General features: G+C 40.4%; 1 protein-coding gene across 2 annotated transcripts; it reads left to right on the plus strand.

Annotated features, from left to right (window-relative positions):
• Positions 1 to 110: 110 nt before the first annotated feature.
• Positions 111 to 12,531, plus strand: mindy3 (MINDY lysine 48 deubiquitinase 3). Of its 2 annotated transcripts, none has more exons than XM_049730971.1 (16): positions 111 to 254; positions 651 to 940; positions 1,076 to 1,155; positions 1,230 to 1,290; positions 1,351 to 1,557; positions 1,843 to 1,894; positions 2,015 to 2,129; positions 2,211 to 2,284; positions 2,395 to 2,474; positions 2,630 to 2,700; positions 2,782 to 2,862; positions 7,764 to 7,836; positions 8,503 to 8,575; positions 9,768 to 9,855; positions 10,528 to 10,599; positions 11,527 to 12,531. In XM_049730971.1, exons 2-16 carry the CDS (start codon positions 847 to 849, stop codon positions 11,674 to 11,676), a joined length of 1,371 nt encoding a protein of 456 aa, XP_049586928.1. In that variant the 5' UTR covers positions 111 to 254; positions 651 to 846; the 3' UTR covers positions 11,677 to 12,531. The 2 variants fall into 2 exon arrangements, with proteins under 2 accessions (XP_049586928.1, XP_068507860.1); XM_068651759.1 differs by having other exon boundaries at positions 148 to 258.
• Positions 12,532 to 12,856: the final 325 nt, after the last annotated feature.

Here is a 12,856-nt window from a genome sequence, read left to right on the forward strand (position 1 = left end):
GGGATAATATTTTATTAGGACTCTTCAGTCAAAGTGGGATTCACATACTTGACAAGCGTATGGACCAATGGCACAACGTTTTGAGAACGTACCCCTGACGCAATGGAGACGATTTTGGATTTCAACCAATGAACAAGCACGTTGCATTTACGTACAGGTTTTTCTCACTCCGTTGTAAATACGAATGACAGAGGCGTTGATATTATTGACATTGCACAGTCAATAAAGAAACATCACTCGATTTTATATTTCAGGTAAGTGATCTTTTGCATAATATAACTATTGACGAACGATCTAAAACAAAATACCCGTATTGTCATTCAATTATCTTGCTAATCAATACTAAGGTTAGCTGATTCTCGTAGTAATGCTATTGCTAACTTGCGTTATCATTACCTATCAAACACATTTGGGCTTAAAAATGTCTCACACGCGTAGTAAATGCATAAGCATGAAACAAGGTAGCCACGCAATCGATTTCCCCTGTCAAGTGTCGTCATTTTTGTCGTTATTCATCCCTTGTAACGATTAGCTAGCTTTCCAGATGTTTATGCGCTCCAAGTGCAGTTCTAGTTGCATGCAATTCGCTTGGTTATATTTATCAAGCTGCAAATCAAAGTCCTGCTTAACATGTTTGTTTTTCATGCTAGCTCAAGCTAATGGAACCACGTACCAACCAGGATCCTGCCAGTGCAGAGAGGAATACTGCCTTGTTCCACAGGTAGCTTGTGGCCAATGCCACAGGCTCTACCTGCCCAGGAAAGTGGACTATCATTCAGACTAAAAGATTTTGCAAGTTGGCCTAGTTAGTGATTGGCTGTGCATCTACCTGGAAAGAACTTGGTCATGTCAGACTTAAATAAAGAGCTGGTGGATTTAGTGTGGGGGAGACCAACAACAGGGGCAGTTTCAGCCTCTATTTTTCGCAGATGGACCCAAGGTAGGATGTGTGTCATTTTCTAATAACTCATCAAAGTGGAGAATGTTTTGTTTATGCAAGCAGAATACTGTTTTTAAGTGCAATTGTTTTACATTATTTGCAAAATATGTCATCTTTGTTTTGCCTTGATCATAGGGTTTGTGTTCAGTGAGCATGAGCACACAGCTCTGGAGCAGTTTGAAGGGGGGCCATGTGCTGTTATTGTACCTGTGCAGGTATGATCATTTTTAAATTGCTGAATTTTTAAATCTCAATTGGCCATCCTATTGCATTTGTGGTCTCCTTGCAGGCCTTCCTCTTGAAGACTATTCTCTTTAATCGAGAGACTTCAAACTGGAGACACATGACAGGTACATCAAACCAACATCCATTATTTCTGCATTATTACGAATTTATTTTTATGTTTTTAGAGGAGGAGCAGAAAACAGTCCTGTGCTTTGCCCTGAGTGAAATTCTGGAATCAGCCTGTTCCAGCTCCTCCATGGGCTTCTGCCTTGTGTCGTGGGCTAAGGGACAGAGCCCACCTGTCTGCACGCATACGAAAGCACAGACCCAGTCGCAAACGCAGGACATCCCAGTGCCAGAGAGCAGCCAACCACTAGAGGGGGAGCAACCCAGTGAGTCTTAATATCTGTTGTCCATGCTCTGATTTCAAATAATTACCTATATTATTGATTATATCCACAAAAAAATTGCATGTAATTTTATGACTATTTTATTTTTATTATTAATTTGTATTTTATTATTTTATTATTTTATTACCCCTAATAAACACCTTAAGATTTTTTTTTCTCAATTGAATTATACAGTGCATTTTTAATTGTTATCACAAAAACTGGGAATTTGATCAGGGGTGTGTAGACTTTTTTTTATCTACTATATGTTCATTTTCTTGTACTTAGCTGCTTTGGCTGCTGAAGACCTTGGCTTTGAGCGATTTCACAGTGTTCTTCAGTAAGTGACACTTTATCTTCCCTCTAAAATAATAATTGCCTCTTAAAGGTGACATTTAAATACGAATTAAAAACAATTTGAATAATGCTTTTTTTTGTGTGTTAATTTCCTCGCCTATAGAAAGCGAGTGGTGATGTCTGTGTCAGATCTCCAAGCTGAGGTGTTGTCTCTCTTCCATACCTGGAGGGGTTGCTGTGGAGTTTTGCTTTTCCTCTACTCTGTCATCCTTACTAAGGTATAATTGATTATAGACCAATTAATGAGGAAATATATTGGATAATATAAAGAGTGAAAGTCATTCTGTTGGTCTCTACAGGGGATTGAGAACATTAAAAATGAGATCCAGGATACATTGGAACCACTTATAGACCCGGTACATGGCCATGGAAGGTAACAGAACATATTTTTAAATTTTATCACAAAAGATTGATAGATAGTTGTCATGTCATAATAGGCTAATTAATATTTTCATCATAATTTTTTTTTGGTTGATTTTGCAGTCAGAGTTTGGTGAACCTCCTTGTAACGGGCCATGCCGTCTCTAATGTCTGGGATGGAGACCGAGAATGTTCTGGAATGAGTAAGACAGCAAAATATTTAATATACTCAAAAGTTATAGAAAAAAAAATATAAGACTTTCAAGTATCACTCCCCAGACGTAGTTTTGTCTTTGTCCACCAGAGGGCAGTATTTGACCGTCTGCAATTTATCTTCTGTCTGTGTCTTCATGTTCAGAACTTCATGGAATTCATAAGCAAGCATCGGTTGGCTTCCTCACGCTCATGGAGTCACTCCGCTACTGCAAGGTACAATTACTGTCAACACACACTCAAGACAAAACACACACTTAATAAGAATAACAACTCATTTTGTCTTGTTTATTCCAGGTGGGGACTTTCCTAAAATCGCCCAAATTCCCAATATGGATCATTGGCAGCGAAACTCACCTTTCAGTTTTTTTCACAAAGGCAAGTTCAATACGCTGCTCCATAATTGTCTAACACATGTCACGCCATGTTTAATAAAATCCAGACTCCTTGACAGGTTAGGAAAACCAAAATATGGAACCCACTTAACAGATTTAATAAAGGGAGGTCAAATAACAGTGCAAGGGAGGGAAAAGTGAGTGTAAGAGACATATATGGCCAGCGCTGTTTCTTGGCTTCAAGCTAATCCCCTTTTTTTTTTTTTTTCTTAAATGGAGTGTGCGCTGAACATGCATGTGGAAACACACAAGCTCAACACGGTGCTAACCAAGACAAAAAAATGAGTGTCATCCTCATGTCTGGCGTACATATGCCCGGTACAAAAAAGCGTAATTGATTCCGGTAATAATTACTTGTGGCCGTAACGACCACAAAGGCATTTTTCTCCAAAGCCGTTTTGATGTAAGGGATGAATCGGCGCTTCTTAGTGAAGACTCCAAGAGGCAATGTCAGTCAAATAAACTCTTGTCTTCCAAAATTACACTCAGTATTATTTTGCTGAACTGTCAGAGGAGGAATTATAGCAACAAAAAAGGAAGGAATTTCATTTTAGTGAAGCAAAACTCAGCTGAGTTTGTTTTAACGAGATGGGCATATTTGTTTGGAGTCCATTTGTGGAGCTGAAGATTCCAGAAAGGCCAAACAAATGCTTCTGCGGTAGCCATTTTTTTTTTTTTGGGGGGGGTTTCCACGTCACTTGATTAAAAATGTCCATTTGTATTCCTTTTCGACTCACACATAAATTATAACTATAACTTAACATTTATCGATATTGTAGTGTCTTGTGTATTTAACTGGCCGGTTGACTTGGATCAAATCAATTCTGGAGATACAAAAAAAAAAAAAAAGGCAATCATCTTTATTACAACGCCACACCCGTAATTGGCCATTGATTAAAAGCTCCGTTACACGGATCAGACGTGGTTAGTTCCCGATTGCTTCAGCTGTGTTAGTGACATATTCGCAAACATATACAGTCGCACAGCGAGCGCGGGCAACCTAATCCTGATTAGCGTTTGTGTGTGTGTGTGTGTTCAAGTGGATGACTTCCTGCAAGTGAAAGTGATTCCAAAATTCCCATCTGGATCCGTTTGCACTCTCGAGAGTCCGGACCCGAATATATGCACACGCGTGTTTTCTGACGTACGGTCAACGACTTTCTCTACGCTTTGCCGCCATTTTCATGCTCGACCTCACCCAGGCTAAAACGGCTTGACCGTAAATCTGCTTTCAGGTCTTATTTGAAGATTTCCCAGGCATCGTGATACGAAATCTGGACTAAAAGGAGCTTTTAGTCCCAATATAGAGACATGGTCACAAAAGCAGAAAATCCGATCCCTGCTTCTGATGTGTCCGTCTCGCCATTAGGGACGGGTTGTGTATTCCCCCGAGTTGTCACCTGTGCGTGGCTTTTTAGACCATCAGCTTAATAGCATTAGTTTTTTTTTTAAAATCTAATTTCATAAAGGCCATTCCGACATCTCTCTTGTGTGTGCTTGCGAGAAATGTTTGATAGAATGTAACTAGATCTGTTTTTGCCGTGCCGGGAAAAATAGCAGGTGAAGCCGATAAATGAGATTTTATATTTTGATATATTTTGTTTTTCTTTCTTAAAGAATTTATTTCTGCCCTTCCCCCCCAAAATTACATCTTCAGTATATTGGTCCCAATTGGGTCTGGAGAATGTCCTTGGTCAGTCAGGAAACAAAAACGTCTGTGTGGGTGACATTTTTCCTCGACCTTTAACCCTTTGTGGTGAATGATGAAGGTTGCTGTATTTCTTCTTGAGGGAGTTACAGATGCGTGTGTGGTAGTACAGTAGTCATGTTCTGGTTTTGTGATTTACAAGCAGAAGGAAAAGTCTCACTGGCGCTCTGTGTCCTGAGAATACTCACACACACACACACATACACACACACACACACAAAGTTTTCTTCAAGGATTGGTACAAGACACAGAAAACACATGTGCAGAGTGCAAACAGAGTTGATGTCAACGTTCTTTCCCCTGTGTTGTTGGCAGAGCCTACAAAAAGGTTATAAAAGCCATGCCATCGGGACTGGAGGATGTGAAATGTAAAATGGCTCGGTAGAGAGCTGTGGGGTTCACCGCTTTTAATAACAGCTGTGCTATTGCGCAATCTTGATAGGTGAAACAATATTGAAGATTATTATGATTCAGACAAATTAAGTTGATTTGACGTTCAGTCTTTTTTTTTCTGCGTGTATTTTTACTTTTTTTGTCTTTTATGATTTTTTAACGATACATAGCATTAAAATAAGCTCCTCTAAATATCGTGCTTCCGACGAGATGTGACTCGAGGGCAAAGTAGAAGTGCAAAGTGGTGTACATGAACAGTCATTTATAATCTTTGACAGGTTAGACCAAAGGCCATTGTAAACGACTGAAAGGCTGTGTGTGCGTTGCATTAGTCGTCCTTTCTCCCCCGTGGATCGTTCTTTGTTACCGGATCCGGCAAAATGCTGTAGAACCATTCCACGGTGTCACTTGTGTTTTCTAGTCAGGCTAACATGTAAGACACCTCAAGAAAAAAAAACGAGTACAGCGAACGAGAATGGAGTTGCATTCAGAATATCTCAATGGAACTTTTCAGTCCGTCTGTGTTGTGATCTCAGCTTTGTTGTCTTGAAACGGATCCCCTTCAGATTTGCTCCATAGGCACTCAAAAAAGCCTTCTCAGAACATACAATAGCTCTTCTTGGGCGGACCGGAGGGAAATTACTCACAAAGCTTCCTGCATGTTGAAGATAAGAAAAAGGAAGCATGGAAGACAAAGAGGAAGTACTCCAAAATGTTCAAGTACCTTTGTAGTGCAGGTAGAAGAACTCAGGTGGAGTGAAGGAGAACGTAAAACAGGTGCTCTGAAGATTTGACTTTTTTTGGTACCCATATGTCGTTAGATCTGATCAAATGAGGATCAGAGAACTTTTTTTTGCTGACGTCAGTGTCAGCTTAAAAGGACTTGCTTGTTTTCATAACTTTGTTCCTGTGTTGAGAAGCTTGTTGTTGCTCTGTGAAGAGGGTCAAGGATTTCAGCCAAGATGTTGGACTGTGGGGAATGGAATGTATTGCTCAAGGCCACACACACACACTCACACACTTTGCCCTGTTGATATTATGTCTTCTTTTAAGTGCTATTCGTAGACTCAAATGTCGTTGTTCTCGTTTCAAGCAAATAAGCTAACGTGTCGTTACGCTACGTCTCGGACGCAAACACGAGTATCCCCGTGGAGTATGTTTGCTCCATGTTTCCCAACTCAGCAGCATCTTCCTCGGGCTTGTCATAAAACACAGATCAAAGTCAACCGAGCTAGCCCGTCATCACGCACAGTCGTTTAGGCCGCCATTTTTGTTTAGCGTTAGCCGCCGTTAGCTATAATGTTCATTGCACCTCTGGGTTTTCCAAATTGTCTTAAAATAACGAATGTCTTATCAACATAGTCAACTCCAGTGGTGGCTTTTTTTAAAACAATAAAAATGACTTTTCTCATGATGATCACTCATTTTTTATACTCCTTGAGGGAAAGACACTTTTAGGTACTGATAAATCTCCCCGCAGATTTATGAAGCCAATAATGTTAACAAATCAGGGCAGGCCGCAGTACGTGTGACAGATGACCGTGTCCACTGCTCTGTTTTCTTTGTATCTGAGGCAAAAGCAGCTGGGAGTCATCTCTGCTCCGTCTTGCGTCCCGAGCGAACGGCTAGCACGCTAATAAGTGGACAGTGAAACCTTAGCAGCCCGCCTGGATCAAGATTTAATGAAGGCCAAGTATAACTAAGATGGCCGTGGCTCGTTTGCCCTGCGGCAACAACATGTGTTAGAAATGGCTGTGACAAAGATGACAAAAGGACCTTTTATTTTATTTATTTTTTAACTCCTCTTGTCTGATGATTAGTCAAGCAAGTAGTTGTACCAAATTATTTATTTTAAATTAATTATTATTATAATTAATATAATATTTAATATAATTATTATTTATTGGGTTGAATGGAATTTAATCTAATGTGCTGGAAAATGCTTTTAACTTGCATTTAAATTCATTTACACTCACTTTTGTTGGCAGCTTGTTCCATTTGCATGCTTTTTTTTTTTTATAAAATTTATTCAGTACCTAAACCATTTTAGCAACCAGTAGCAGAATTTTAAAATCTAATCTACAGCTGAATTCTACGGCATTAATCAATCAAAGCTAGCACATACATTCTGTTGCTTTATGAACAAAATTGTATTTTTGTCCCTATCAACACGGGATTTTTTTTTTTAAAACCTTCATATTCCACTTTTATTGAGGTATGTTTTTGGTTCTTTGTCTTGTTGTAAGCTAAAATTCCTCTACGTTGCCAAAATTGAAAGTTATTTGGATCTATTCAGTCCCCGCTCCCAACCAAATGATTTATTATGTTCTCATTTTATTTTTACATCAGAGAATAAAACAATAAATACCTGCATATCTGATACCCAAGTTTAGAAACCTCAGAAAATTTAAGCAGTGCTTCATATTTAATATCCTCCCGAAGCTATCAAAACCAACCAACATCCAAAAATGACAGTCGGCTTATTTGCTTCCTGCTAATCTTATCCGGGTGAAATTCACCAACAAACAAAAGTGGCCAGTTTCTCATGAATCACGAGTCGGGCTTGATTACCTGATTGTGTGTTTGCAGTAAAAACAAGTCGGTAGACTTTATCACAAAAATCACATCATAGCCTGGCAGACTCCAGCGATTATTACACACACACATGCACACACACAACATCCATTTTATTTCTCCTTTCCACACATTCTATATCAGCTTGCTTAAATCTGAGACATGTAAAAGTCAATCTCACTGTGATGTGTGTGTCTTCTGGTCTATAGGAGATGTCCCTGGTTGGTCCAGAAAGTCCATCAGAGCAGGCAAGGAGGGTCTTCCAGTCATTTGATCCTGAAGGTAATCAATTGTTACAGCGTATTGCTTACATGCATTCCTCGTGTGTCTCGTGATGTATAACCGTTGCTTCTCCCTCAAATCATCCCCCCTCCCTTTTTTTTTAAGTATTTTTCCTCTTCATCAACCAGAACGACTTTTCTCTCTCATCTCCACTGTTGTTGTTTAGCTTGGTGAGCTCAGCTTCTTCTTACAGCTGAGTCAACCATCTTTTTTTTTTCTTACTAGGGGAAAGGACAAATAGTGATGCAATAGTGATAACAGGAAGAATTACTTTTGGAACGTTTCCGACGTAGGACAGTAGTCTGTATTAGGTGGCTTAATAAATATTACTTGGTGAAAGTTTGAGAGAAGATGTCAAAACAAAGCGAGATGTGCATCTAAATAAAAAAAGCCCGCATAAACTCAACATGTTTGAGCGAGTCGCATTCCAAATTCAAACCGGGACCACCTTCAAAAAAGCACATGTTAGCGTTTAAAGCGTCACCTCGCAGGTAAAGTGATCATCATGTCCATGGAATGTAGGTCAGAGAGAAAGGGCAAGGTGTGTATGTGTGTGGTTAGTTTAACTTGCATCATAAGTCCATATGGATAGGTGAAGGTCTCCATTATTATTATTTTTTTTTAGCTACAGTTGGTCCAATTCATCCATCTTTTGTGTGTGTCCAGATAACGGCTTCATCCCAGATTCTCTGCTGCAGGATGTGATGAAATCCCTTGACCTTGTCTCCGAGCCAGATTAGTAAGTGCTTACATGTCTTCAGCCTGTTCTATGTGGCACCTGTAGCTCTTCTAAAATTCCCACTCCCAAAGTCACGGCCAGGCCAGGTCAGCGGCCCAGCTTAGGTTTCACTACCAGGGAAGGGAATCTAGACCAGAGTCATTGTGAGGGAAAAAAAAGCATGGCAGAATCTAAGACTCAGAGGGAGCGCATTAACGACAGGAAGAAACCCGGTAAGAGAGGAAACACTTAAAAGCATCGCTTCAAACAGGAGCACGTTTTCCCACTGAGGAGCGTTAAGCCCCGAACGGGCAAAGTCGAGCGTTCGGACCGTTGATGTGCTCTGCAGAGCCCCAGATGGCCAAAGCATCACAACATTACTGAGTGTGTCGGGGGGGGGGATTGAATCAAATTAATTGGGCTAGCAACCCATTTTGTATTTTTATTACAAAGATAACGAGGACATGAAGTTCTCTTTCCATAAGACTCACAATGTCTGGATTATTTTTATTGTTTCTTGTATTCTGGAATTTTTTTTTATTTTATTTGAGGTCGTTCGCTTGTATTCGCCGTGTTTTATAGTGATATATTTTTACATCATGTTCCTTCAAGTGATAATTAAACGCTCGTTTTGACTCCGATATCCAAATATGGTTTCTTGGCCTACTCAAGTCAAGTCAAGTCAAGTTTATTTGTATGCCTACTGAGGGCTTATATTGAGCTAAAAGTCAAATAAGACCATCAATATGGAATGTTTCTACTTTTTATATTTGCCAAGTGGAATTTTACAAGTTATGTCTCTATCCTTGACAGAAAGCTGCTAATACCATCATCGGTCCTTTTCAAACAAGCCCGGCGAATGTTCTGTTCGGATTAGCGTGACTTCCTCTAGATTGCTGCCAGATAAAAATCACACGGCATTGAAACGGATTGACGCAAAAAGGCTGTAAATCAGAAAAGCGTTCCAGAAGAAACGTCAGTTGATTGAATGTGAAAAAAAACGAAATTGCATGCACACTCTGCTCCTACCTTAAAAGGGCAATCGAACATGTTTTTTTTTTTGGGGGGTAAAAATAATAGCAACCCTGATTTAACACACAGGAATGTCTGGAAAGCGATATATTTAGTTGCACCACAGTCTTTTTAAAAACATGGCTTCATCAGGAGCTGACATCATGCCGCCCCCCCCCCCCCCTTATTCTGCCCCCTCCAGTGTTAGTCTGGTGAAGAACAAGCTGGATCCAGAAAACCTGGGTATAATTCTTCTGGGCCCGTTCCTCATGGAATTCTTTCCTGATCAGGTATGTGTGCAAAAGGTGGACGCAGAAATTCTTTCCATTTTATTTGTGTGATTAAAAAAACAATCAACTTGAGGTCACCTTCACATTAGCATCGCCGCCAAGTCGCCGTTTAAGCTAATCAAAGGCTTTTTTTTTTTTGCGCCAAAACATTCTTGCGGTGTCTCATGCGAAATCTATGTTCACAATCATGACGCAGAGAACGCAGTTAAGTTTTTTTTTTTTTTTTTTTTCATGGAGCAGAGATAGAAAGAACTGTGTTAAAGTGATCAGGGCTTTAGGGACTCACCAGAGGAGCAACTCGGAGCTGCAAAGAAATTATACCGCCATTAGCCAAGTGGACACACACGCAGACACACACACACACACACACACACGTGGGATTGGGTCAAGGGTTTGTGTTTCACATGCAGACACACAAACATAATAAAATGGACGCCGTGCTCAGACAACACGTTAGCAACCTGCACCTTGAAGCATTTCTCCTTTTTTGGCTGTTATATTGAAATTGGAGTTTACACTTTATCTTCAGCACATTCAAAACACACTTAAATATAAGACTGCAGGAATCCTGCCAGGACCTTTCAGTCCAAAAATGTTCTTAACCTCCAGTTGAACACTAGCCAGAGACTCTCCAGCATTTTTTTTTTACTCGTTCCACGACTTGTGTTTCAGGATTCAGGAATCCCGGACTCGTTTCCCGTGTACCACTACAACGGACTCAAACAGTCCAACCACAACGAAAGGGTAAGCCGTCTTCAGCCGTGTTGCATCTCGGAATTCCTTGCCAACGCACATTCAGAAACTAGTCTTTCCCCCTTCCAGGATAAACAGTAGCCATTGCAAGCCTAATAGCTTGTTCAGTCATCCAAAAAAAACTCGTGTTCCTCAAGGTCATTACGGCAGAAGCTGTGATAAATGTTGAGCGGCGAGTCGGGGCGGACCTCTTAGCATGACGGATGGGTGTCAGTGCGCTACGCTAGTCTGTGGCTGCCTGGTACACGGGAATATTACTTTTTGCAGATGTCAGCTTTTTTTTTTTTTTTTTTTTTTTTTTTTTTTGGAACATCCCATACCTGAAGTTGTACCACAAGTGGACAAAACATGCAGATATGCACGCCAAGGCGCCGCTAAGGTTGCAGTGGCGATTAGGTTTCCATTAACTCAAATGAGTATAACAGCTCGGAAAAGTATTTTTAAGGATTATTCCCACCCCTGAAGAAAAGTGCATAGTTGTTCATCCGCCACCGCAGAGATTTTTGTCATTTGTGTTGTTCAGGGTTACACATGATTTATAAAATGTGAGTGACCATGAGGGAAAAAAATGTGTGCACTTATTGAGTTCAGAGTGTGTGGTCTTGAGATGATTAGCACAACGCAAATATATATTTCCAGTGCCAATGTTGTGTGTTTGTAGTATTTAGTATGTTCCGATACTATGACACCGATACCACATTAGCAGACAAATATCTTCAAGGTAGGTAGAGAAGGAGTAATGTCGCTCAAATTAGTGCAGCTCTATTCTGGCAGAGAATTAAAAAAAATAATAATAATAATAAAATAAAATAAAAAAATAATAAAATAGAATAAAATAAATTAAAATGAAAAATAAAATAATAATAAAATAAAGTTTTAATTCTGGATTTCATAAGACATTTTTTTTGTGTGTTTCAGGTCGAGTACGTGGAAGGAACGGCTCTGGTGCTCGGGTTCGAGGACCCCATGGTACGGACCGACGACACTCCAGTCAAGCGTTGCCTACAGACCAAGTGGCCCTACATCGAGCTGCTGTGGACCACCGAGCGCTCGCCGTCACTCAACTAGTCTCGTTTGTACGTGCGACGGACCACTACTGCCTCCATCGCACACGTACACACACATTCGCAGACACACAACGGTTCCGCTCCAGTGGGCTTCTAAAAACCGGGACCACAACCACACATTTTGATGAATGAGATCTTCACGAATGCACACAAAAGACTCCCGACTAATGTAATACGCTTGAGACTCATCCTTTTCACCTTTATGATGCTATTGTCTGTTCAGCACGGCTTGACGTTTGTCGCACGCAGGATGTTTATCATGTTGAACTGGGGCGTGTCAAGCGCCGGAGCGCATATTCGAGTTGTTACGGCAACTGACGGACAGAAAAAAACAACAACCAAAGCCTTCCACGTGAGAACACACGGACTTTCACTCTCACAGCAAAACGTTTACAATGTTAGGACCAACGTAGGTGCTCAACCAACTGTGAAGGTTCCCCTCTATGTCTTCACGGTCATGTAAGACCATGTTTAAAAAGTCGGCCAGGCGCTCATGTATTTATTAACACGCTCACAGTTCACATTCTGGAATAAATAAGTTTTTTTTTTGGGGCATCCTACTCTGTTTGAACGGGAAGTCCTCCTCGAGCCAACATCAAGTTTCCAGGCCCATCTGCGTCCCTTCATCATTAACTCACGGCACATGTTTGCACTCTGCAGAGCCATTTTTCATAACATCGCCGGGGTGGTGAGTTAAATGTGTGATGAAAATAGTTCTCACTTAAATTCTTATTTTCCGTCTTGTACCCGTTTAGTTGGTTTGGGTCAAGAGGCACCTGTACTGTCTTATATTTTTTTGCATGATGACGACAAGGCTAGTTGTACAATTAAATAATGAGGGCAGTGAGAAATGCAATTTGACAATTCTCATAATTGAATTTTTTATCATTTTATTTTTTTTATTTTTTTCGAAGGGGTGACTCAAAATGGCAGAAAACATTGTGTTAATTATAGCACAGTGGATGTTTGACTCGCACGCTAAAGTTTCCTAATTTGTTAGTTTCCACCAATGTGCACATTTGCTTTGATTTCGTTTATTGTTCAAGCAATTAAAACGATTAATTCCCCTTGCGGGAAACGCACCATAAAAGGAGCGATGACGCACATTTTGCGCGCTCAATTGTGGTTTGTGTTTGCGCGTGTGAGTAGAGAGGGGGGGTCAAAGTTTTGTGCAGGGGGCG

This window comes from Syngnathus scovelli, chromosome 9, assembly GCF_024217435.2.
Source record: "Syngnathus scovelli strain Florida chromosome 9, RoL_Ssco_1.2, whole genome shotgun sequence".
Lineage (NCBI taxonomy): Eukaryota > Metazoa > Chordata > Actinopteri > Syngnathiformes > Syngnathidae > Syngnathus > Syngnathus scovelli.